This window comes from Phyllobates terribilis, unplaced genomic scaffold (assembly GCF_046119375.1).
Source record: "Phyllobates terribilis strain yellow unplaced genomic scaffold, ASM4611937v1 Scaffold_12__6_contigs__length_324123572, whole genome shotgun sequence".
Taxonomy (NCBI): domain Eukaryota; kingdom Metazoa; phylum Chordata; class Amphibia; order Anura; family Dendrobatidae; genus Phyllobates; species Phyllobates terribilis.
In genome coordinates, this window is record NW_027362772.1 from 234,766,664 (window position 1) to 234,789,821 (window position 23,158).

Here is a 23,158-nt window from a genome sequence, read left to right on the forward strand (position 1 = left end):
GCGGCTTAATCGACTCCGTGGTTTGAGGAGGGACGTGGGAGGTGGCCCAGGTGCTACTCCAGGTCAGACCCCGGTCACAGCTGTTAACCCACACCGGGGAATGCAGGAACGGGCAAGCACGGCTGGTATGCAGACAGGCGGGTACTGGAAGGTAGGAAAGCAGGCTGGATAGGGACCAGTACAGACTGGGATACAGGAACAAATCGCAGGTGCGGAGGACAAGCAGAGGAGAGCAAAACCGCAGTTGTGGAGGACAAGCAGAGCAAAGCGAAACTGCAGGTGCGGAGGACAAGCAGAGCAGAGCAAAACCGCAGGTGCGGAGGACAAGCAGAGCAGAGCAAAACCGCAGGTGCGGAGAACTAGCAGAGCAGAGCGAAACCGCAGGTGCGGAGGACAAGCAGACCAGAGCGAAACTGCAGGTGCGGAGGACAAGCAGAGCAGAGTGAAACCGCAGGTGCGGAGGACAAGCAGAGCAAAACCGCAGGTGCGGAGGACAAGCAGACCGAAACCGCAGGTGCGGAGGACAAGCAGAGTGAAACCACAGGTGCAGAGGACAAGCAGAGCAAAACTGCAGGTGCGGAGGACAAGCAGAGAAATACCGCAGGTGCGGATGACAAGCAGAGAAAAACTGCAGGTGCGGAGGACAAGCAGAGCAAAACCGCAGGTGCCGAGGACAAGCAGAGCAAAACCGCAGGTGTCGAGGACAAGTAGAACCAGATACACACAAGGTACTTACAATGAAGTAGCGAGTGGACACAAAACTCACAAACAGAAGTACAGAGACAACGAGTTGGAGTTAGGTGCAGGTTCAGACGCTGCAGGAAAAGGGAAGGTACAGACATAGAGACAAACAGGTAACAGGCTAGGACACAGTTCAGACAGGAACTGAACCCGGAACAAGATACAGGAACGAGCCTGGGAACTCAGCCCCCAGGGTGACGGAAACAGACTAAAAGTCACAGATACAGGTAACGGGCCTGGGTATACAGCCCCCCAGGGTGGCGTAAACAGACAAGATACAGGACAGGACCTGGCAACTCAGTTGTACAGAACACACTGAAAGAAAGTTGTAACGGGTCCGGGAGGCGGACTGTAACGGGTCCGGGAGGCGGAACCTCTGAGCTACTATACAAGGGGGCGGCCCTTGTAAGGGAGCGGGTGGCAGTCTCTGGGTGAACGGACAGGGAGTTACGGCAAGTGATCAGGGCAGTCTCTGGGTAAGGGGTAGGTACGACCTGTGATGGCAGAGCCTCCGGGTAGGCTAGCAGGCAGGTGGTAGATGTGTGCTCCCAGGTGAGCAAGCGAGAGTCTCTGGAATAGCAGGTGGTCACGGCACGTGACGGCGGAACCTCCGGGCTGGCAGGCAGGTAGGTAACGGAGAAGCGCTCCCAGGTGAGCGGGCAAGAGTCTCTGGAATAGCTGATGGTCACCGCACGTGACAACGGGACCTCCGGGCTGGCAAGCAGGCAGGTAACGGAGATGCGCTCCCAGGTGAGCGGGCAAGAGTCTGGAGTAGCTGGTGGTCACAGCACGTGACAACGGAGCCTCCGGGCTGGCAAGCAGGCAGATAACGGAGAAGCGCTCCCAGGTGAGCGGGCAATCTGGTCCATAGACAGACTGACCGGAGTAGTAAGGCAGACCGTCGGACCTCAGGCAAGCAGGCAGGTAGCTGATATGCGCTCCCAGGTGAGCGGGCAGGCTGGTCCTTTAGACAGACTGACAGGAGTAGTAAGGCAGACCGTCGGATCTCAGACTGGCAGACAGGTAACAAGTATTCAGGCAGGAATCAGGCAGGTAACTGGCAGGTACTGGCAGGTAACTAGCAGGAAACTGGCAGGAAACTGGCAGGTAACTGGCAGGTAACTGGCAGGTAACTGGCAACGGGACCTGAGGGCTGAAGCACAGGTGAGACACAGGTGCAAACAACATTGCTCGGGCACCTCCATTTTGGAGGAGGTGCCTTATATATGATGAAGTCCTCCGGCCATTGGCCGGGGACTCTTTAGGGCGGCACGCGCGGCCCCTTTAAGAGGAGGGGAGCGCGCGCGCGCGCGCCCTAAGCACAGGGGCCGGGAAGGAGCGCGCGCTGAGAGCAGAGCAGGAGGAGGACGCGGGGACGGAGCGCGCGCTGACAGCAGAGCGGGGGGAGGAAGCCGGGCAAGGAGCAGAGCGGTGAGAGGAGCAGCGTCCCTGCCTAGCAGAGGGCAGGGACGCCGGCACTACAGTACCCCCCCCTTTAGGCCCCCCCTTTTTTAGGCCAGACAGAAATTTAGCTAGGATGAGAGGGGCATGGATGTTCTCCCGGGGCTCCCACGTTCTCTCCTCAGGACCAAACCCCTTCCAATCTACCAGGAAAAAGGTCTTTCCTCTTACCCTTTTGGTGGCAAGAATGTTCTCTACCTCAAACTCGTCCTCAGCAGAAACCGGAGCAGGAGGCGTACCTGTAGACTTGGAAAAAGAGTTAAGTACCACAGGTTTGAGGAGAGACACATGGAAGGAGTTAGGGATCCGTAAGTTGGCCGGGAGTTTCAATTTATAGGCCACCGGGTTGATCTGACTGATGACCTCCAGTGGGCCGATGAACCGAGGCCCTAACTTATAGGAAGGGATCTTGAGCCGGACATATTTGGACGAGAGCCAGACTTTATCCCCAGGGCGGAATTGAGGAGGGTCCAGACGTTTTTTGTCAGCGTGTCTTTTCATACGCTCGGATGACAGAAGGAGTGCGGACCGGGTACTCTCCCATATGGAGGAAAATTTGTTAACAAGAGATTCCGCAGCCGGATTGTCCGCCGAGGTGGAGACGGGAAACGGGATCCGAGGATGCTGACCGTAGACTACAAAAAACGGGGATTTGGAGGAAGACTCGCTCTCGTGATTGTTGTACGAGAATTCGGCCCATGGCAGGAGATCCACCCAGTCAGAATGGTGGGCATTAACGAAGTGCCGAAGGTAACTGGTCAGGTTCTGATTGATCCGCTCCACTTGACCATTAGACTGTGGGTGGTAAGCGGAGGAGAAGTCCAGGGTGACGTCCAGCAATTTACAAGTGGCTCTCCAGAAACGGGAAGTGAACTGTACCCCACGATCCGACACGATGTGACGGGGCAGGCCATGAAGACGGAAGATGTGGCGGATAAAGTCTTTAGCCAGCTCGGGTGCAGACGGAAGACCTGGCAGTGGAATGAAGTGAGCCATCTTGGAGAAGCGGTCAGCGACCACCCAAATGACCGTACAACCGGCAGAGACGGGCAGATCAGTAATGAAGTCCATCGCTATATGCTGCCAGGGGGCAGCAGGTACTGGCAGAGGTAGGAGGCGGCCGGCCGGCAGGTGTCTCGGAACTTTGTTGCGGGCGCAGGACACACAGGCAGAAACAAAGTCTATTACATCCTTGTGCAGGTTAGGCCACCAGTAGTGCCGGGTAATAAGCTGGAGGGTCTTTTTCTGACCGGCGTGGCCAGCTAGTTTAGACGAATGACCCCAGTGTAGAATCTTCTCCCGATCAGGTACTGGTACGAACGTCTTACCAGGAGGAAGACGATTTAGACTCACGGGAGCCACCTGCATTACTCTGGCGGGATCGATGATATGTTTCGGATCCTCCTCGAGATCAGACACCAGAAAGGATCGAGACAAGGCATCCGCCTTGACGTTTTTGTCAGCCGGGCGAAAATGAAGGACAAAATCAAAACGAGCAAAAAACAAGGACCACCGGGCTTGGCGCGGGTTAAGTCTCTGGGCATGCTGGAGGTAAGCCAAGTTCTTGTGGTCAGTGTAAATTATTACCGGGTGAAGAGCCCCCTCGAGCAGGTAACGCCACTCCTCCAATGCCAGTTTGATGGCCAATAACTCTCGGTCTCCTATGGAATAGTTGCGCTCAGAGGAGGAGAAGAGTTTAGAGAAGAAGCCACAAGTTACCATCCTCCCGGAAGATGATTTTTGAGTAAGTACCGCTCCGGCTCCAGAGGAGGAGGCGTCAACTTCCAGGAAGAACTGCTTGTTGCCATCTGGGCGATGCAGCACCGGGGCGGAAGAGAAGGCCTGTTTAAGGGAAAGAAAGGCCTCCTCTGCTTCGGGTGGCCACTCTTTGGGATTAGTACCTTTACGGGTGAGCGCAGAAATTGGGGCCGTCCGGGAAGAGAAGTGTGGTATGAAGAGGCGGTAGTAGTTGGCGAAGCCCAGGAAACGCTGAATGGCCTTCAACCCCTCCGGTCGGGGCCATTTCTCGATGGCAGACAGTTTCTCAGGATCCATTTGAAGGCCGGTCTGAGAGATAATGTAGCCCAGAAACGGAAGCGAGGTCTGCTCAAAGAGGCACTTCTCAAATTTAGCGTAGAGATGGTTCTGCCTTAGCCTGAGCAGGACCTGACGAACGTCCCTCCGGTGAGTCTGGAGATCCGGAGAGAAGACCAAGATGTCGTCCAGGTACACCACTACGCAGGAGTAGAGAAGGTCCCGGAAGATGTCATTGACCAACTCTTGAAAGACGGCAGGAGCGTTACAGAGACCAAAGGGCATTACCAGGTATTCATAGTGGCCGTCCCGGGTGTTGAATGCCGTCTTCCATTCATCCCCCTGACGAATACGAACCAGGTTGTACGCCCCACGAAGGTCCAGTTTGGTGAAGATCCTAGCCCCCCTCAGACGATCAAATAATTCTGGAATGAGCGGAAGGGGGTACTTATTCTTCACCGTGATCAGGTTTAGGCCTCTATAGTCTATACAGGGACGGAGAGAGCCGTCCTTCTTTTTGACGAAAAAGAAGCCTGCTCCCGCCGGGGAGGTAGATTTCCGGATGAATCCTCTGGCCAGATTCTCCTCAATATATTCGGACATTGACCGGGTCTCAGCAGCGGATAAAGGATAGATACGCCCACGGGGAGGAGTAGTACCGGGTAGCAGATCGATGGGACAGTCGTATGGTCTATGTGGTGGTAATGTCTCTGCCTCCTTTTTATTAAAGACATCTGCATAAGACCAATAAGGAATCGTAAGTCCAGGTAGATTAGCTGGGGTAGGAGAGGGACGGACGGGATGGACGGGAACCAGGCAGGTTTTATGACAGTCTTGTCCCCAGCGAAGGACCTCTCCGGTTTGCCAGTCTAGCACGGGTGCATGTCTCTGGAGCCAGGGCAGACCTAGCAAGAGGGCGTGAGAGAGTCCAGGCAGAACATGAAAGGAGATACTTTCAGAATGCAGCATTCCCACCTGCAGGGTAATGGATTCGGTGATGAGTTGAATGGGGCGAGGTAAGAGGCCCCCATCCACGGCAGCGACAGACAAGGGTACAGCCAGAGGTTTGGTGGGGATGCGGTATTTCTCAACCAGGGACTGTGAAATAAGGTTCCCGGCTGCTCCAGAGTCAAGTTGGGCTAGTTCGAAATAACGGTTCTCCCCGTAGATGATCGAAACTGACAACAGCAGGGATGGAGAGGATTTATTCTTGTCTAGGTGGACCTCTCTGAGCGAACCTAGACACAGGCGTTTCCCGACCTCTCCGGGCAGGCACGGATCCGGTGCTCCTTACTGCCACAGTAGAAGCAGCTCCCCTCGGCACGGCGTGAGTCCTGACGGGTTTTGACCATCTTGGTCTGGTCGACCTGCATAGGCTCAGGAGAGTGTACCTGGGGAGAGATGGAGGGAATGACGGGTTTCTGGAAAGTAGGAGCTAAACGTGGAATCCTTCTCTCACGGGTGACCTCTTTGGCACGCTCCTGAAACCGTAGGTCAATTCGGGTGGCAAGAGTTATTAAGTCATCGAGAGTGGTAGGAATGTCCCGACCGGCAAGTTCATCTTTAATACGGCCGGACAGACTCTCCCAGAAGACGGAAACCAGAGCGTCGTTATCCCAGGCCAGCTCCGAGGCAAGGGTACGGAACCGTATGGCATATTGGCCCACGGTGAGACTCCCCTGACGGAGGCGTAGCAACGATGATGCAGATGAGGTCTTCCGTCCGGGTTCGTCGAAGACTTTCCGGAAAGCCGTGAGAAAAGCAGGCAAGTTGGACACCAGGGGGTCTCCTCTCTCCCATAGAGGATTCAGCCAGGCCAGGGCCTCCCCGGTGAGATGGGACATGATGAAGGCAATTTTGGCCCGGTCGGAGTTAAACTGGTAGGACAAAAGTTCAAAATGCAGGGTGCACTGATTCAAGAAGCCCCGAGCCTGGACGGGGTCGCCTCCGAAGCGAGGAGGTGCAGAAAGCCGGGGTCCGGGGTAGGATACCATAGTATTAGTGAGCAGCGGAGCCGCCGGATTGCAAGATATGGCACTGGCGGAGGTTGTTGGTGGATCAGACAGAGTGTTCAGGCGAGTATTAACATTCCGCAGGTGACCCAGGATGGCCTCCTGTTGGGACCTCTGACGGGACAGTTCAAGACCGAGATCCGAGAGCGAGGGAGCTTGGGTGCCACCGGGTTCCATGGCCCGAGCAAACTGTAACGGGTCCGGGAGGCGGACTGTAACGGGTCCGGGAGGCGGAACCTCTGAGCTACTATACAAGGGGGCGGCCCTTGTAAGGGAGCGGGTGGCAGTCTCTGGGTGAACGGACAGGGAGTTACGGCAAGTGATCAGGGCAGTCTCTGGGTAAGGGGTAGGTACGACCTGTGATGGCAGAGCCTCCGGGTAGGCTAGCAGGCAGGTGGTAGATGTGTGCTCCCAGGTGAGCAAGCGAGAGTCTCTGGAATAGCAGGTGGTCACGGCACGTGACGGCGGAACCTCCGGGCTGGCAGGCAGGTAGGTAACGGAGAAGCGCTCCCAGGTGAGCGGGCAAGAGTCTCTGGAATAGCTGATGGTCACCGCACGTGACAACGGGACCTCCGGGCTGGCAAGCAGGCAGGTAACGGAGATGCGCTCCCAGGTGAGCGGGCAAGAGTCTGGAGTAGCTGGTGGTCACAGCACGTGACAACGGAGCCTCCGGGCTGGCAAGCAGGCAGATAACGGAGAAGCGCTCCCAGGTGAGCGGGCAAGCTGGTCCATAGACAGACTGACCGGAGTAGTAAGGCAGACCGTCGGACCTCAGGCAAGCAGGCAGGTAGCTGATATGCGCTCCCAGGTGAGCGGGCAGGCTGGTCCTTTAGACAGACTGACAGGAGTAGTAAGGCAGACCGTCGGATCTCAGACTGGCAGACAGGTAACAAGTATTCAGGCAGGAATCAGGCAGGTAACTGGCAGGTACTGGCAGGTAACTAGCAGGAAACTGGCAGGAAACTGGCAGGTAACTGGCAGGTAACTGGCAGGTAACTGGCAACGGGACCTGAGGGCTGAAGCACAGGTGAGACACAGGTGCAAACAACATTGCTCGGGCACCTCCATTTTGGAGGAGGTGCCTTATATATGATGAAGTCCTCCGGCCATTGGCCGGGGACTCTTTAGGGCGGCGCGCGCGGCCCCTTTAAGAGGAGGGGAGCGCGCGCGCGCGCGCCCTAAGCACAGGGGCCGGGAAGGAGCGCGCGCTGAGAGCAGAGCAGGAGGAGGACGCGGGGACGGAGCGCGCGCTGACAGCAGAGCGGGGGGAGGAAGCCGGGCAAGGAGCAGAGCGGTGAGAGGAGCAGCGTCCCTGCCTAGCAGAGGGCAGGGACGCCGGCACTACAAAAGTGTTGCTCAGGCCCCTCCTACTGGGTGGAGGGTGTTTAAGCATCCAGTGACTCACAGCAATAGGCTGTGGATGCATTAGGAGTGCGCACATTGTAACTTTAAGAATCAGGCAGTTACTGCGCCGCCGCCCTAAGCAATCAGACAAGAGACATGCACACAGCAAGTACTGGAGCAAAGTGTGCAGCCTGGACTGATAGGTAAGTTGGCGGTGTTGCATGGTGGGAGATGGTAAGCCATGCCAGCACACCGCCAGGGATATTACAGGAGGTTCTGCAGCAGCTGAGGTGTATTTTGATATTCTGCAGCAGCTGAGGTGTTTTATGAGGTTCTACAGCAGCTGAGGTGTATTATGAGGTTCTGCAGCAGCTGAGGTGTGTATTGTGATGTTTTGTAGCAGCTAAGGTGTGTATTATGAGGTTCTGCAGCAGCTGAGGTGTATTTTGATGTTCTGCAACAGCTGAGTTGTATTAGGAGGTTCTGCAGCATCTGAGGTGTATTATGAGGTTCTGCAACAGCTGAGGTGTATTTTGATGTTCTGCAGCAGCTGAGGTATTAGGAGGTTCTGCAGAAGCTGAGGTGTATTATGAGGTTCTGCAGCAGCTGAGGTGTATTATGAGGTTCTGCAGCAGCTGAGGTGTATTATGAGGGTCTGCAGCAGCTGAGGTGTGTATTGTGATGTTTTGTAGCAGCTGAGGTGTGTTCTATGAAGTTCTGCAGCAACTGGGGAACGAACACTACTATATATTACACACTGTCACTGCTGAAGAACCAAATTGAGTTATATTAAGAACACTGGCCACTACTCTGGAGATGGAGCTTCTTATATTGCTCTCTGGTATCTGCCATTTCTATGTGCCCATTACTTTCTACAGAATCCATTGCAGTGCTTACTGATGTAGCAGTGGAAAATCGCCTCTCATTACTGCTCTCTGTGGAGAAAGACACGGACAACCAAGTACATGATAGAAATGGCAGGGGAGAGGAAACTAGAGTGTGTTCTGTCATCTACTGTACTTTGGGAGAACCTGTTCACTTCACTGGGAAATGTTCATAGAGATCAATGATTTCTTCTGCAAGATCTTTGCTTTCTTCCCTTTACCTGTCAAAAGTGTAAGGGAGGAGATCCTGTGCCTGTGTGCATAATTGCTAAACCTTCAAAGGATTGTATTAGCGATACAGGAATAGTGAATTCTTTCACCGCACTGTTCTAGTCTAGCGGGAGCAAAGGATATTCAAATTGCAAATAAAGTAAAGGTAATATTACCAGTAGTCAGGTATCTAAGCTCTTCATGGAAGTCTGAGCAGCTGGCCAACAATTCTCTGCAAACAGGCAGATAGATAGATAGATAGATAGATACATACATAGATAGATAGATAGATAGATAGATAGATAATAGATAAATAGATAGATAGATAGATTACTAGATATATAGATAATAGATAGATAATAGATTGATAGATAATAGATAAATAGATAATAGATAGATAGATAATAGATAAATAGATAGATAATAGACAAATAGATAGATAATAGATAAATAGATAGATAATAGATAGATAGATAATAGATAGATCAATAGTAGATAAATAGATAGCTAATAGATAGATAGATAATAGATAGATATTAGATAGATAGATATTAGATAGATAGATAGTTAGATAGATAGATAGATAGATAGATAGATAGATAGATAGATAGATAGATAGATAGATAGATAGATAGCTTAAAAGAAAATGGAACGGCACCAGAAATACAAAAAATGGGTGCAAGGCCTCCCAGACAATGGATTCCATTGTCATACAGTTATATATTCCAAAAGAAAAGCAGGCAGCACTCCAATATTAATAACTCCAAATTGGAGTGCTGCCTGCTTTTCTTTTGGAATAGATAGATAGATAGACAGACAGACAGACAGATAGATAGATATGTGATAGATAGATAGATAGATACTAGATAGATAGATAGATATAGATAATAGATAGATAAATGATAGATAGATAGATAGATAATAGATAATATAGATAGATATATAGATAATAGATAGATAGATAGATAGATAATATATAGATAGATAGATAGATAGATAGACCGATAGATATTTTCTCCAAAAGAAATGCATCACAGCAAATCCAAACTTGAAGTGATACACACTCTATTTGGCCCATATGGCTGAATAAAGTCCGTAAAGTTTCACTTCAGGTTTGGATTCGGTGTGATACCTTTGTTTTGGAGAAACACCCATGAAGAGGTTATTGGTGGAATCCGCCAAGACTATGCACTAAACCTGAGCAAAGTGATTTGCAGGACCTTCCTCAAGCTGTCATGTTGGTAGTTGGTGGCTGGACTGGTTCCCTGCAAACCTCCTCCAACTACTGTAATTCACAGCGCTTCTTAAGAATCGTAGGTCTGGTGTCATATCAGAAGAGGCTATGGGGATTATATTAGGTAGGGGGAAGTGTGCAGGGCTCTCATCCTGTGACCCCGGACTATCGATGTGGCAGCAGGGCCAGGGTCCTGCTAATTGATTGTCTTATCTCTACTTTGAACGCTTAGCATGTTTGCGCTGCCAGTAATGCTACTCAATTTTTTCTGTTATTTTTTAGATAGAGTAGAAAAAAATAGAAACAGAACCAGCAATATAGTATTATATAAAATATTTGAAAAATGTATTAATGTACAATATTTTCTTTTTTTATAAATAGATCTATAGAGATATAGACATAGATCTATAGAGATAGATAGATCAATTTATATACAGGGTGGTCCAAAAGTAGGTGGCCAGAAAATAATATTTATTTTGATTTATATTTAAAATTATATTTACTAACACAAGCATAACATTAACAAGTAAATTTTATTCTGAACAATAATACAAAAGCCCTTAAATTTTATCACCGCAGGGGCTCAAACAGTTTTCCATTACAATTTGCACAGCTTTGAAGTCGCCTCTTACGCTTCAACAAACTTTTTTGCACAAGTCTCTTGGGTATTAATTTCTTGAAATGCATCTCTTATGTAATTTTTCAAATCACTGACACTTTTTGGTTTTCGACTATAAACTTTGTGAGGAATGAAAAATGGAATCTGATTGGTTGCTAAGGGCAACTGAGCCAGTTTCACTTTACACCATGTTTGATAAATCTCCCCCTTCATAACCTTATTACACTTTCTGTCCACCTACTTTTGGACCACCCTGTACACAGTACAGACCAAAAGTTTGGACACACCTTCTCATTTAAAGATTTTTCTGTATTTTCATGACTATGAAAATTGTGCATTCACACTGAAGGCATCAAAACTATGAATTAACACATGTGGAATTATATACTTAACAAAAAAGTGTGAAACAACTGAAATATGTCTTATATTCTAGGTTCTTCAAAGTAGCCACCTTTTGCTTTGATGACTGGTTTGCACACTCTTGGCATTCTTTTGATGAGCTTCAAGAGGTAGTCACCGGAAATGGTTTTCACTTCACAGGTGTGCCCTGTCAGGTTTAATAATGTGATGGTGTGGGGGTGCTTTGCTGGTGACACTGTTGGGGATTTATTCAAAATTGAAGGTATACTGAACCAGCATGGCTACCACAGCATCTTGCAGCGGCATGCTATTCCATCCGGTTTGCGTTTAGTTGGACCATCATTTATTTTTCAACAGGACAATGACCCCAAACACACCTCCAGGCTGTGTAAGAGCTATTTGACCAAGAAGGAGAGTGATGGGGTGCTACGCCAGATGACCTGGCCTCCACAGTCACCAGACCTGAACCCAATCGAGATGGTTTGGGGTGAGCTGGACCGCAGAGTGAAGGCAAAAGGGCCAACAAGTGCTAAGAATCTCTGGAAACTCCTTCAAGATTGTTGGAAGACCATTTCCGGTGACTACCTCTTGAAGCTCATCAAAAGAATGCCAAGAGTGTGCAAAGCAGTCATCAAAGCAAAAGGTGGCTACTTTGAAGAACTTAGAATTTAAGACATATTTTCAGTTGTTTCACACTTTTTTGTTAAGTATATAATTCCACATGTGTTAATTTATAGTTTGGATGCACTCAGTGTGACTGTACAATTTTCATAGTCGAGAAAATACAGAAAAATCTTTAAATGAGAAGGTGAAACTTTTGGTCTGTACTATATATATATATATATATATATATATATATATATATATATATATATATATATATATATACACTGTTTAAAAAAATAAAGGGAACACTCAAATAACACATCCTAGATCTGAATGAATGAAATATTCTCATTGAATATTTTGTTCTGTACAAAGGTGAATGTGCTGACAACAAAATCACACAAAAATAATCAATGGAAATCAAATTTATTAACCAATGGAGGCCTGGATTTGGAGTCACCCCCAAAATTAAAGTGGAAAAACACACTACAGATTGATCGAACTTTGATGTCTTGTCCTTAAAACAAGTCAAAATGAGGCTCAGTATTGTGTGTGGCCTCCACGTGCCTGTATGACCTCCCTACAATGCCTTGGCATGCTCCTGATGAGGTTGCGGATGGTCTCCTGTGGGATCTCCTCCCAGACCTGGACTAAAGCATCCGCCAACTCCTGGACAGTCTGTGGTGCAACGTGACGTTGGTGGATGGAGCGAGACATAATGTCCCAGATGTGTTCAATCGGATTCAGGTCTGGGGAACGGACGGGCCAGTCCATAGCTTCAATGCCTTCATCTTGCAGGAACTTCTGACACACTCCAGCCACATGAGGTCCGCATAAGGAGGAATCCAGGGCCAACCGCACCAGCATATGGTCTCACAAGGGGTCTGAGGATCTAATCTCAGTACCTACTGGCAGTCAGGCTACCTCTGGCGAGCACATGGAGGGCTGTGCGGCCCTCCAAAGAAATGCCATCCCACACCATTACTGACCCACTGCCAAACCGGTCATGCTGAAGGATGTTGCAGGGAGCAGATCGCTCTCCAATGCGTCTCCTGACTCTATCACGTTTGTCACATGGGCTCAGTGTGAACCCGCTTTCATCGGTGAAGAGCACAGGGCGCCAGTGGCAACTTTGCCAATCCTGGTGCTCTGTGGCAAATGCCAAGCGTCCTGCACGGTGTTGGAATGTGAGCACAACCCCCATCTGTTGACGTCGGGTCCTCATACCACCCTCATGGACTCAGTTTCTAACCGTTTGTGCAGACACATGCACATTTGTGGCCTGCTGGAGGTAATTTTGCAGGGCTCTGGAAGTGCTCCTCCTGTTCCTCCTTGCACAAAGGCGAAGGTAGCGGTCCTGCTGCTGGGTTGTTGCCCTCCTACGGCCCCCTCCACATCTCCTGGTGTACTGGTCTGTCTCCTGGTAGCGCCTCCAGCCTCTGGACACTACGCTGACAGACACAGCAAACCTTCTTGCCACAGCTCGCATTGATGTGCCATCCTGGATGAGCTGCACTACCTGAGCAACTTCTGTGGGTTGTAGAGTCCGTCTCATGCTACCACGAGTGTGAAAGCACAACCAACATTCAAAAGTGACCAAAACATCAGCCAGAATGCATTGGTACTGAGATGTGGTCTGTGGTCCCCACCTGCAGAACCACTCCTTTATTGAGGGTGTCTTGATAATTGCCTATAATTTCCATCTATTGTCTCTTCCATTTTTACAACAGCATGTGAAATTGATTGTCAATCAGGGTTGCTTCCTAAGTGGACAGTTTGATTTCACAGAAGTTTGATTTACTTGGAGTTATATGCTGTTGTTTAAGTGTTCCCTTTATTTTTTTGAGCAGTCTATATATAGATCTATAGAGATAGATTATATATAGATAGATAGATAGATAGATAATAGATAGATTAATAGATAGATATATAGACTATAGATAAATATATAGATGATAGAAGGATAGATAGATAGCTAATATATAGATAGATAGATGATAGATAGATAGATAAATAGATAGATAAATAGATAATAGATAGATAATAGATAGATGATAGGTAAATAGATGCATAGATGATATGTAATGATGTAAATTTACAGGAGGTATTAGCATACTTTGAGTTGATAAATGGTAATGTGAGACAATAATGATATTACAATGAATATTTTTTACGTTTTATTTCAACTGACTGAAATAAAACAAAAAAACACATCTTATTACAACCACATAAATGAAAGATGGATAAGACTTACAAAGAAATGTAGAACATGGATGTAGCATGGTGGCACTGCTTAGAATTACTGAAGATCATGGAGACTTCTATGTCCTGTAATAAGTAAAAACACGCTACTGGGTGACAATGAAGACAAATTATTTCAGCAAGTTAAAAAAAAATTCAGACATAAAGAAATGATTGCATAGCTTAAAGGAACTGTAGCAGAACTATACAGTAGCTGCACGTCTTATATGTCAGTCAGAGATTATCTAATACACTGAGTTATGGTTTGTGTAGGGGCTAAGGGATCGGCCAGTAATAGGGACTCCCTCCATGGTGACTCATAGTTTTAACCCCTTCGCAACCCTGAGATTTTCCGTTTTTGCATTTTTGTTTTTTGCTCCCCTTGTTCCCAGAGCCATAGCGTTTATATTTTTTGTTCAATATGGCCATGTGAGGGCTTATTTTTTGTGGGACGAGTTGTACTTTTGAACGACATTACTGGTTTTACCATATTGTGTACTGGAAAACGGGAAAAAAATTCCAAGTGCGATGAAATTGCAAAAAAAGTGCAATACCACAGATGTTTTTTTTTTTTTTTTTTTTTACCATGTTCACTTAATGCTAAAACTGACCAGCCATTATTATTCTCCAGGTCATTACGAGTTCATAGACACCAAACATGTATAGGTTCTTTTTTATTTAAGTAGTGAAAAAAAATTCCAAAGTTTGCTAAAAAAAAGATAATGGCGTCATTTTCCCAGACCCGTATCGTCTACAATTTTCGGGATCAGGGGTCGGTTGAGGGCTTATTTTTTGCGCGCCGAGCTGAAGTTTTTATTGATACCCTTTTGGGGTAGATCCGATGTTTTGATCACCCGTTATTGCATTTTATTGCAATCTTGTGGCGACCAAAAAAAGTAATTCTGGTGTTTAGAATTTTTTTCTCGTTACGCAGTTTACCGATCGGATTAATTCTTTTATTTTATTGATAGATTGGGTGATTCTGAACACGACGATACCAACTTTGTGTATGTGGTTTTTTTTTATTATTTTATATTGAATAGGGGCGAAAGGGGGGTGATTTAAACTTTTATATTTTTTTAATTTTTTTAATATTTTTAAAAACATTTTTTTTTCACTTTTTGCTTGCTTCTATAGTCTCCACAGGAGACTAGAAGCAGCACTTGTCTGATCGCCTCTGCTACATAGGGGTGATCAGCAGATCACCTCTATGTAGCAGAAATGGTCCTGTGCTATGAGCGCCGACCACTAGGTGGCTGTCATAGCGATCAGCTCATGACAACCACTGGAGTCTGATGCTAACCCAGGGTTGTCATGCCCATGCATCGGTGACCCGCGATCACGTGACGGGGTCACCGATGGGCGGAGTAAGTGACACGGCGATGTTAAATGCTGCTGTCAGAGATTGACAGCAGCATTTAACATGTTAACAGCCGCGGGTGGATCGTGATAACACCCGTGGCTGTGGCGGTCACATGTCAGCTGTAATAATCAGCTGACATGTGCCCGGTTCAGTGCGGGCTCAGCACCGGAGCCCCCGCTGAACCGGGGGTTAAAACCTGGTGCATACTAATACGCCACAGGCTGTAAAGGGGTTAAGCATGAAAGAAGGAACAAGTCCTTTGAGTTCAACCTATAACCAAATAGGTTAATCTAGATGAAGGCAAAAACCCAATGAGACAGATGCTAATTTCCACAAATTAGGAGAAAAATTATTTCTCAGTTGCAGCATAACCATAAACACCATAAATGACATAGTTACATAGTTACATAGTTTATAAGGCCGAAAAAAGACAAGCGTCCATCCAAGCGTCCATCCAGTTCAGCCTATTTCTTGTGCACTGCAGCTATTCCGCAGCGTTGATCCAGGGGAAGGCAACAAAAACCCATGCGGTATAGGCCAATTTACATCACTGAGGAAAAATTCACTTCCCGACACCAATCTGGCAGTAAGATTAAATCCCTGGATTAATTAACTAAGCATAAGATGTAATTTTATTGTTCTCAAGAAAGGCATCCAGGCCTCTCTTGAACTCATTAAGTGAGTTGGACATCACCACTTCCTCTCCCAGAGAGTTCCAGAGTCTCATGGCTCTGACCGTAAAGAATCCCCTTCTATGCTGGTGCAGGAACCTCCTTTCCTCCAGACGCATAGTGTGCCCCCTCGTCTTTGTCACCATCCTTGGTATAAACAGGTCATGGGAGAGATCTCTGTACTGCCCCCTGATGTATTTATACATGTTTATGAGGTCTCCCCTAAGCCTTCTCTTTTCCAATGTAAATAGGCCTAATTTTGACAACCTCTCTGGGTATTCTAGTCCCTCCATTCCCTTTATTACCTTAGTCGCCCTCCTTTGTACCTTCTCTAGCTCCAATATGTCTTTCCTGAGCACCGGAGCCCAGAACTGTGCACAATATTCTAAGTGCGGCCTTACCAGCGCTTTATACAGAGGAAGAACAATGTTCTCATCATATGCCCCTATTCCTCTTCTGATGCATGCCATGACTCTATTTGCCTTCGTAGCTGCCATGACATGAATGGCTTTGATTTTTCTAAAGAAAAAAACCCTTTAAGTGCAAGTAAACACCAAATGCAAAAGTTTACAGGGGTTGACCCAATTCGGACATTTTTGGTATATCCACAAGATATTTCATAAATGTTTGCCAGATGAGGGTTCCACTGATGGAGCCTGCATCTATTTCAATCATCGGGTGTGCTGGCCAGAAAGAAAAGATGGCCTTCATTCATTTGTATGGAAGTTATGAGAGTTGCCAAGCAAGTGTTTTTGGAAGTCCTCTGCAATTGCACTGTGAGAGCCATGCCTGGCTAGCTCACTTTCTGGACAGTGCACAACGGGGCCGTGTTTTTGAATCACCGTAGATGCAGATTCCAATGATGAGAAGCACATTTCCGTCATCTGAATCTTTGCAAACTTCCTTTTGCAAAGAACTACATTGTTAACCCAAAATGAGAAGGATAATTGGTCTAAATGTCTCATATCGACTCCAGGGCTAGATTCTGCTCCTTTTCTCCTATGGCCGCCACTCTTTTCTGTGTTCTACGTCGACTTTTAAGTCGCCCATCGCAGCTCTCTGCCATCATCACCAAAAGCCTTTTAAGGTGAAATGAGACATAATGCGTCTGAGTATTCAGTCAGTGTTGAATTCAGTTGGTTTGTTTTGGAGATTTCCAACATCCAGTTTCTTCAGCTGCAATCATCTGATCAAACTCCTGTGGTATCTACAGCCTGCATTTCCTTCTTATCAGACTGCTGATTAACCCATCATCTGCTATCTGTTGATTATCCAATTATCTGCTGTAGGCAATACAAACTGTTATTTAGAATTTGTCCACAATATGCTGCAATAATCTCTGCATACTCCTATAAATACTACAACCTGCATCTACATCCTGATTCAGACCTGCCATTTAATCCTTCATCTGCTCTCGTGTTTGTCTACACTACTGACTTTCGGTGCGTCCTGCTCCACTTTTTTGTTTGTCATTCAGGTTTTGTCTGTTCCACGTGCCATCCAGCAAATCCATCCCACTGTGCCATCGCCCTTGGTCTTTGTGTGCACCCTGATCAAGGGTTACAGAAAGAGGCTTCTTGGCACAATCAATGATTCTCAAGGCCTGGCATTGTTTGCAGATTTATGAAAACCTTGATACTAAGAGTTTAGACTATTCCTGTGACAACATCTCACTTCATACAGTATGAGCAAACACTTTAATTGTACTTTCTGCTAGTTTAGTTATAATAGTAAAAATAATAAATATACAGTAGAGTACAAAGAGTCCCAACAGCTCCAAGATAAGGGTGTTAAAGACAGATGCCAGAATTTACCTAGAATTTGACTGTGCAGATGAAGTACAGTATAAAAGACTGGCATTATAGGTAACATATTACTTGTTATTAGTGGGTGAAATGTGGAATTATTTTTAGTTCTGTATTTAAGGAGATTTTCTGGAAGTTTTATTTTTATTTTAATACGATGCCAGCTATATCTTCTTTAAATGGCTAGTGTCGACATCACTAATGGATGAAATAGGAAAGTGTTTGTGAAAACCAATAACTTTTCAATTTACTTTTTACTAAAACTACTCTAAAGAAAATCTCTGTAAAATCAATTGCCGCACATTTAGTTTATAATTTTTCCCAACATGGTGGACATCACGATCAAGGGAAATATTTCAGCATCTTAAAAACTCTGGGAAACCCCTTTTCTCATTAGTCATTGGATGCCTCACTGAAATGATGCCAATGTACAGTGTCACATATGTCTCTATACACTGAGAAATGCCCCATACGGTGCTTGAGATGCCCCATTTGCCATGTTTATTATGTATATACCCCTGTTCCAAACCTACTGTATGTTCACCTCCTGAGTAGAGAGGAGCGAATCTGCCAAGATTATGATTAATGGAGAAACGGGTTAAGTCAGCGCTGTCATGTAGGAAGGATGAGGGATGCCAATCCGAGTATAAGTGGTTTATTCATCAACGCGTTTCGAAGTGTACAAACTTCTTTTTCAGGACAATCACGATAAAGTAGAAGAAGCTTGTATATTTCGAAACGCGTTAATAAACCACTTATACTCAAATTGACATTCCTCATCCTTTCTCCACGGAAGCACAGAATTCACCCATTTGTTTCTCCATTACCTGCACTTTCATCCCCTCGTGGGTCTGCAGCCGCCTAAGTGTTATCAGTGGTTGTGTGCACACAACCAGACCAGGTGAGCTCCATTATGCAATTCTCTTAACATTGTTACCCAGATAAGACCCTATTTTGCGCTTTGTGTCTTTCCAGTCCTTCATTTTATTAAGATTCCAATTCATGAGATACAATCCAATTCAGACGGGAAATCAAATTTGAATTACATTTATAGAATGAGAATCAAAAATGCCTGATTTCCTATAGAAGACTTTATAATGTATTGAGATCTCTCCAGACCCCAGAGTATCATAAATGGAGGGCTTGGAAGGGTCTAAAAGAGAATATCATACTGACTTCGCCCCTCATCTCGACTGCCACCGCAGCTCTCTAATCGGTCCTCCGCTCTCACCGGTGCTGACTTTGAGGATTCAGTAACATCATTGACATCTATGACATGCATGGAAGATGTCGAAGACCTGGGAATCAACACCGAATCAAGTGGAGGACCGGTTTTGGAACTATGGTGGCAGAACAAGTGAGGGATAAGGCGTTTACAAGATTTTATTATCCTTTAAGCCCTTCCCGGGCTTAAAGAGAGTCTAGTTCAATGACAAATTCAAATATTTTGTGAAATTCTTACTATCAAAATACTTTGTTCATCTATAAGGGTGTGACAGGGGCTGTCATATGCCTATCCCTCTCTGGACAGAGTTTGTACCAAGTGTATGATTTATTGTATTTTCATGACTGTATTAATTGTATTTATTGTATTTTCGTGACTGTATTAATATGAGAGCCTGCATATAGTTTCATAAGCACTATATGAATAATATAATGTATAATGTTATTCATGTATTGTATATAGGGAAAGAATAGGATATAGTTTAGTGATAGATGGAAACATTAGGACACATAGGCAGTGGTGGGCCTATTAGTGTATGAGATATAAGGCATAGTTTAGGACATAGGAGGTTTAGTGACTGCAGTAGGATAGTAACGGGGAAGGAGACCAAAGGAGTGTTGGTGATTGGTCCAGTTAAAAGTGGGAGTGGTTTGGGCCAGAGTAGAGCAACGTTTTTTCAGTCAGTCAGTCAGAGAAGAACGGTTGGTTGAAACGTTAAAATATGTGCAGGAGGGACAACTGAGAAAAGTGACACAGGGCCAGTGGGATGATGGTCAATAGTGAGGCAGAAAGAGGAAAATAAAGAGAGAAGAAGCATTATGGAAACAGATTCGGCCAACTTCAGGGAATCTTCGTTAAATGTTCGAGGCCTATGGTCTAGCAAAGGTATGGAGGAGCCAGCCTTACTTTCATCCCAAGTGGGGAAAACGGATAGGGATGCCCAGATAGGAAGCAGGACCGTGTTTTTGGAAGCTGCGGAGCAGGGTGGAATATGTCGGAGGAAGGAAGGGCCAGAAAAGAGAGGGATAATGCACGTGGCTGAAACTGTTACTGCTGCATCACATTGTACTGCAACTGTGACCAAAGCTGAACTGAAGGGACCGAATATCAAATGAGGCCCTCAATGGAAAACGTAAATGTTATCTATTACACACAGCCCACGCGAAGAATAGGACTTTATCTTTTATTTGTGGGGTGCCAGGGTGTGAGAGGAGATCAGCACCCCTTTGCCACAACTACCACCCTGTGTCCCTCACACATCTGTACTCCCAAACTGTGTTGGCTTCTCAACATCTGATGTGGGGTCCTCATGTACAGTATGCACTTCACATTTACATATATGTTTTAGTAGACCAAAGTACTATACTGGCTAAAAATGCATTTTTGATAGTATATTGCATTACTTACTTGTATAGCACCATCATATTCCACAGCGCTTTACAGATTCATCATCACTGTGCCCATTGGGGCTACCAACCTACATTCCCTATCAGGATGTCTTTGGAGTGTGGAAGGAAACTGGAGAAATGAGAGGAAACCCACACAAACACAAGGAGGACATACAAACTCTTTGTAGATATTGTTCTTGGTGGGATTTGAATCTTAGACCCTTGCACTGTAAAGCAACAGTGCTATATAGTATCACAACTCTTCTAGCTGTACATTATTTAGTATATGTATATATACAATAAAGAATTATTATTGTATCACTTATACCGCTAGAACTGTTTGAGCTGGATAAATACTGTGAAATAAACCAATATAGACATCGCCTATTCTCTCTTTTACAATGAGACTCTTTTTTTTTTTCTAGGACCATAGAATTGTTATCTGAAAATGACATGATATTCTGCTTGATTGTGGAAGTGCCATTAATAGGCCTGCATTGTATTCAGACCGTAGGGAATAGGAGATAGGATAGCTGTACGGGGAGCACTCACAATGCTACTACAATATTGATGCGGGATAAAACCAGGCTCTCCGTAGTAGATAAAACACATGTGGTCCATTCGTTCTGCTGTCTGTTATACCATGTGGGTATTAAGGAGCAGGACTCTCATGACAACTGCAATAACCCTACAGGGATATTATCATCATCAGATATTTATAGTGCTAGGAGCAGGATGATAACAATATAGGCTCAAAGCTGTGGACTTCTCCATGCACAAAGTGGCTCCAACAAACTATGCTCATATAGGGAGGTATGGTCAGATACCATGCACCTGAATCTATACATATGTATTGTTTACTGGGTGCCAGAGGGATAAACATACAGGAAAGGCTACAGACGCACATCGTGCAGCAGTATGCGTGTCACAGGACTTGTAGAATTCCAGGGTCCCCCAAAAAGTCTTAACTAACCAATAGAAGTAGTTTGGGGAATCAGTCTAAGATTTGTGGTATCAGTGTACTCGTCAGCTTTTACTCGTGATTGTACTGGTCAGACTATGCGATGCCCCAATCATTTTCTTCCTGATATACAATGGTGTGAAAAAGTGTTTGCCCCCTCCCTGATTTCTTATTCTTTTGCATGTTTGTAACACTGTAATGTTTCAGATCACAAAACAAATTTAAATATTAGACAAAGATAACACAAGTAAACACAAAATGCAGTTTTTAAATGAAGATCTTTTTGTTATTAAGGGAAACAGAAATCCAAACCTACAGGGCCCTGTGTGAAAAACTAAATACACTCCCCCTCCACCCTTAAAACATAAATTAACTGCGGTTTATCACATCTTTGGAAAGCTGAATTCAATCTCCCTAGCCACACACAGGCCTGATTACTGTCACACCTATTCTCAATCAAGAAATCACTTAGGACCAGCCTGATGAAGTGAAGTAGACCAAAACATCCTCAAAAGCTAGACATCATGCTGTGATTCAAAGAAATTCAGGAACAAATGAGAAACAAAGTAATTGAGATCTATCGGTCTGGAAAAGGTTATAAAGCCATTTCTAAAGCTTTAGGACTCCAGCGAACCACAGTGAGACCCATTATCCCCAAATGGCGAAAACATGGAACAGTGGTGAACCTTCCCAGAGTGGCCGGACAACCAAAATTACCCCAAGAGTGCAGCGACGACTCATCCAAGAGATCATAAAAGACCCCACAACAATATTCAAAGAACTACAGGCCTCACTTGCCTCAGTTAAGTTCAGTGTTCATGACTCCACCATAAGAAAGAGACTGGGCAAAAAATGGCATGCATAGCAGAGTTTCAAGACAAAAACCACTGCTGAGCAAAAAGAACATAAAGGCTCGTCTCAGTTTTGCCAGAAAATATCTTGATGATCACCAAGGCATTTGGGAGAATACTCTGTGGACTGTCGAGACAAAAGTTGAATTTTTTGGAAGGTGTATGTCCCATTACATCTGGAGTAGAAGTAATACTGCATTTCAGAAAAGGAACATCATACCAACAGTAAAATATGGTGGTGGTAGTGTGATGGTCTGTGGCTGTTTTGATGCTTTTGGACCTGGAAAACTTGCTGTGGTAAATGGAACAATGAATTCTGCTATCTACCAAAATATCCTGAAGGAGAATGTCCAGCCATCTGTTTGTGACCTCAAGCTGAAGCGAACATGGTTTATGCAGAAGGACAATGATCCAAACCACACCAGCAAGTCCACCTCTGAATGTCTTAAGAAAAACAAAATTAAGACTTTGGAGTGGCCTAGTCAAAGTCCTGACCTTAATCCGATTAGGATGCTGTGCATGACCTTAAAAAGACGGTTCATGCTTGGAAGTCCTCCAATGTGGCTGAATTACAACAATTTTGCAAAGATGAGTGGCCAAAATTCCTCCAAATTGTCGTAAATGACTCATTTAAAATTATTGCAATTGCTTGATTGCAGTTGTTGCTGCTAAGGGTGGCCCAACCAGTTATTAAGTTTAGAGAGCAATCACTATTTCACACAGGGCCCTGTAGGTTTGGATTTCTTTTTCCCTTAATAATAAAACTGTTCATTTAAAAACTGCATTTTGTGTTTACTTGTGTTATCTTTGTCTAATATATACATTTGTTTTGTGATTTGAAACATTTAAGTGTGACAAACATGAAGAAGAATAAGAAATCAGGAAGGGGGCAAACACTTTTTCACTCCACTGTGTTATTGAGAAGCTTTCAATAGACACCAGTTAAATCAGATATCATCAAAGGAGAGAATTTAGTGTCTGTGCACATGTTGCCGTTTTGTCACATTTTTTCTGTACAAGTTTATCACACAACCTGAAGGATTTCCAGCAAAGTGAATAAGATTCCTGAAGTCTCATGCACACGTTGCTTATTTTTCTTTGCAGATTTAACTCTGCAGCATATCAATTCTGTTAGTATTTTTGCTGCT

General features: G+C 45.5%; 1 protein-coding gene across 4 annotated transcripts in view; it reads right to left on the reverse strand.

The window, feature by feature from the left end:
- AJAP1 (adherens junctions associated protein 1) overlaps positions 1-23,158 on the reverse strand; it is a 524,377-nt gene that overhangs the window by 312,496 nt on the left and 188,723 nt on the right. The window contains exon 1 of one of the 4 annotated variants that reach the window (XM_073656724.1): positions 13,760-13,830. The exons of the other annotated variants lie outside the window; for them this stretch is intronic. Within the exon in view, the coding sequence (XP_073512825.1) occupies positions 13,760-13,818 (59 nt within the window). The 5' untranslated portion in view covers positions 13,819-13,830. Of the gene's footprint in view, positions 1-13,759; positions 13,831-23,158 lie in introns of those variants that run through there. 4 annotated transcript variants of the gene reach the window in all.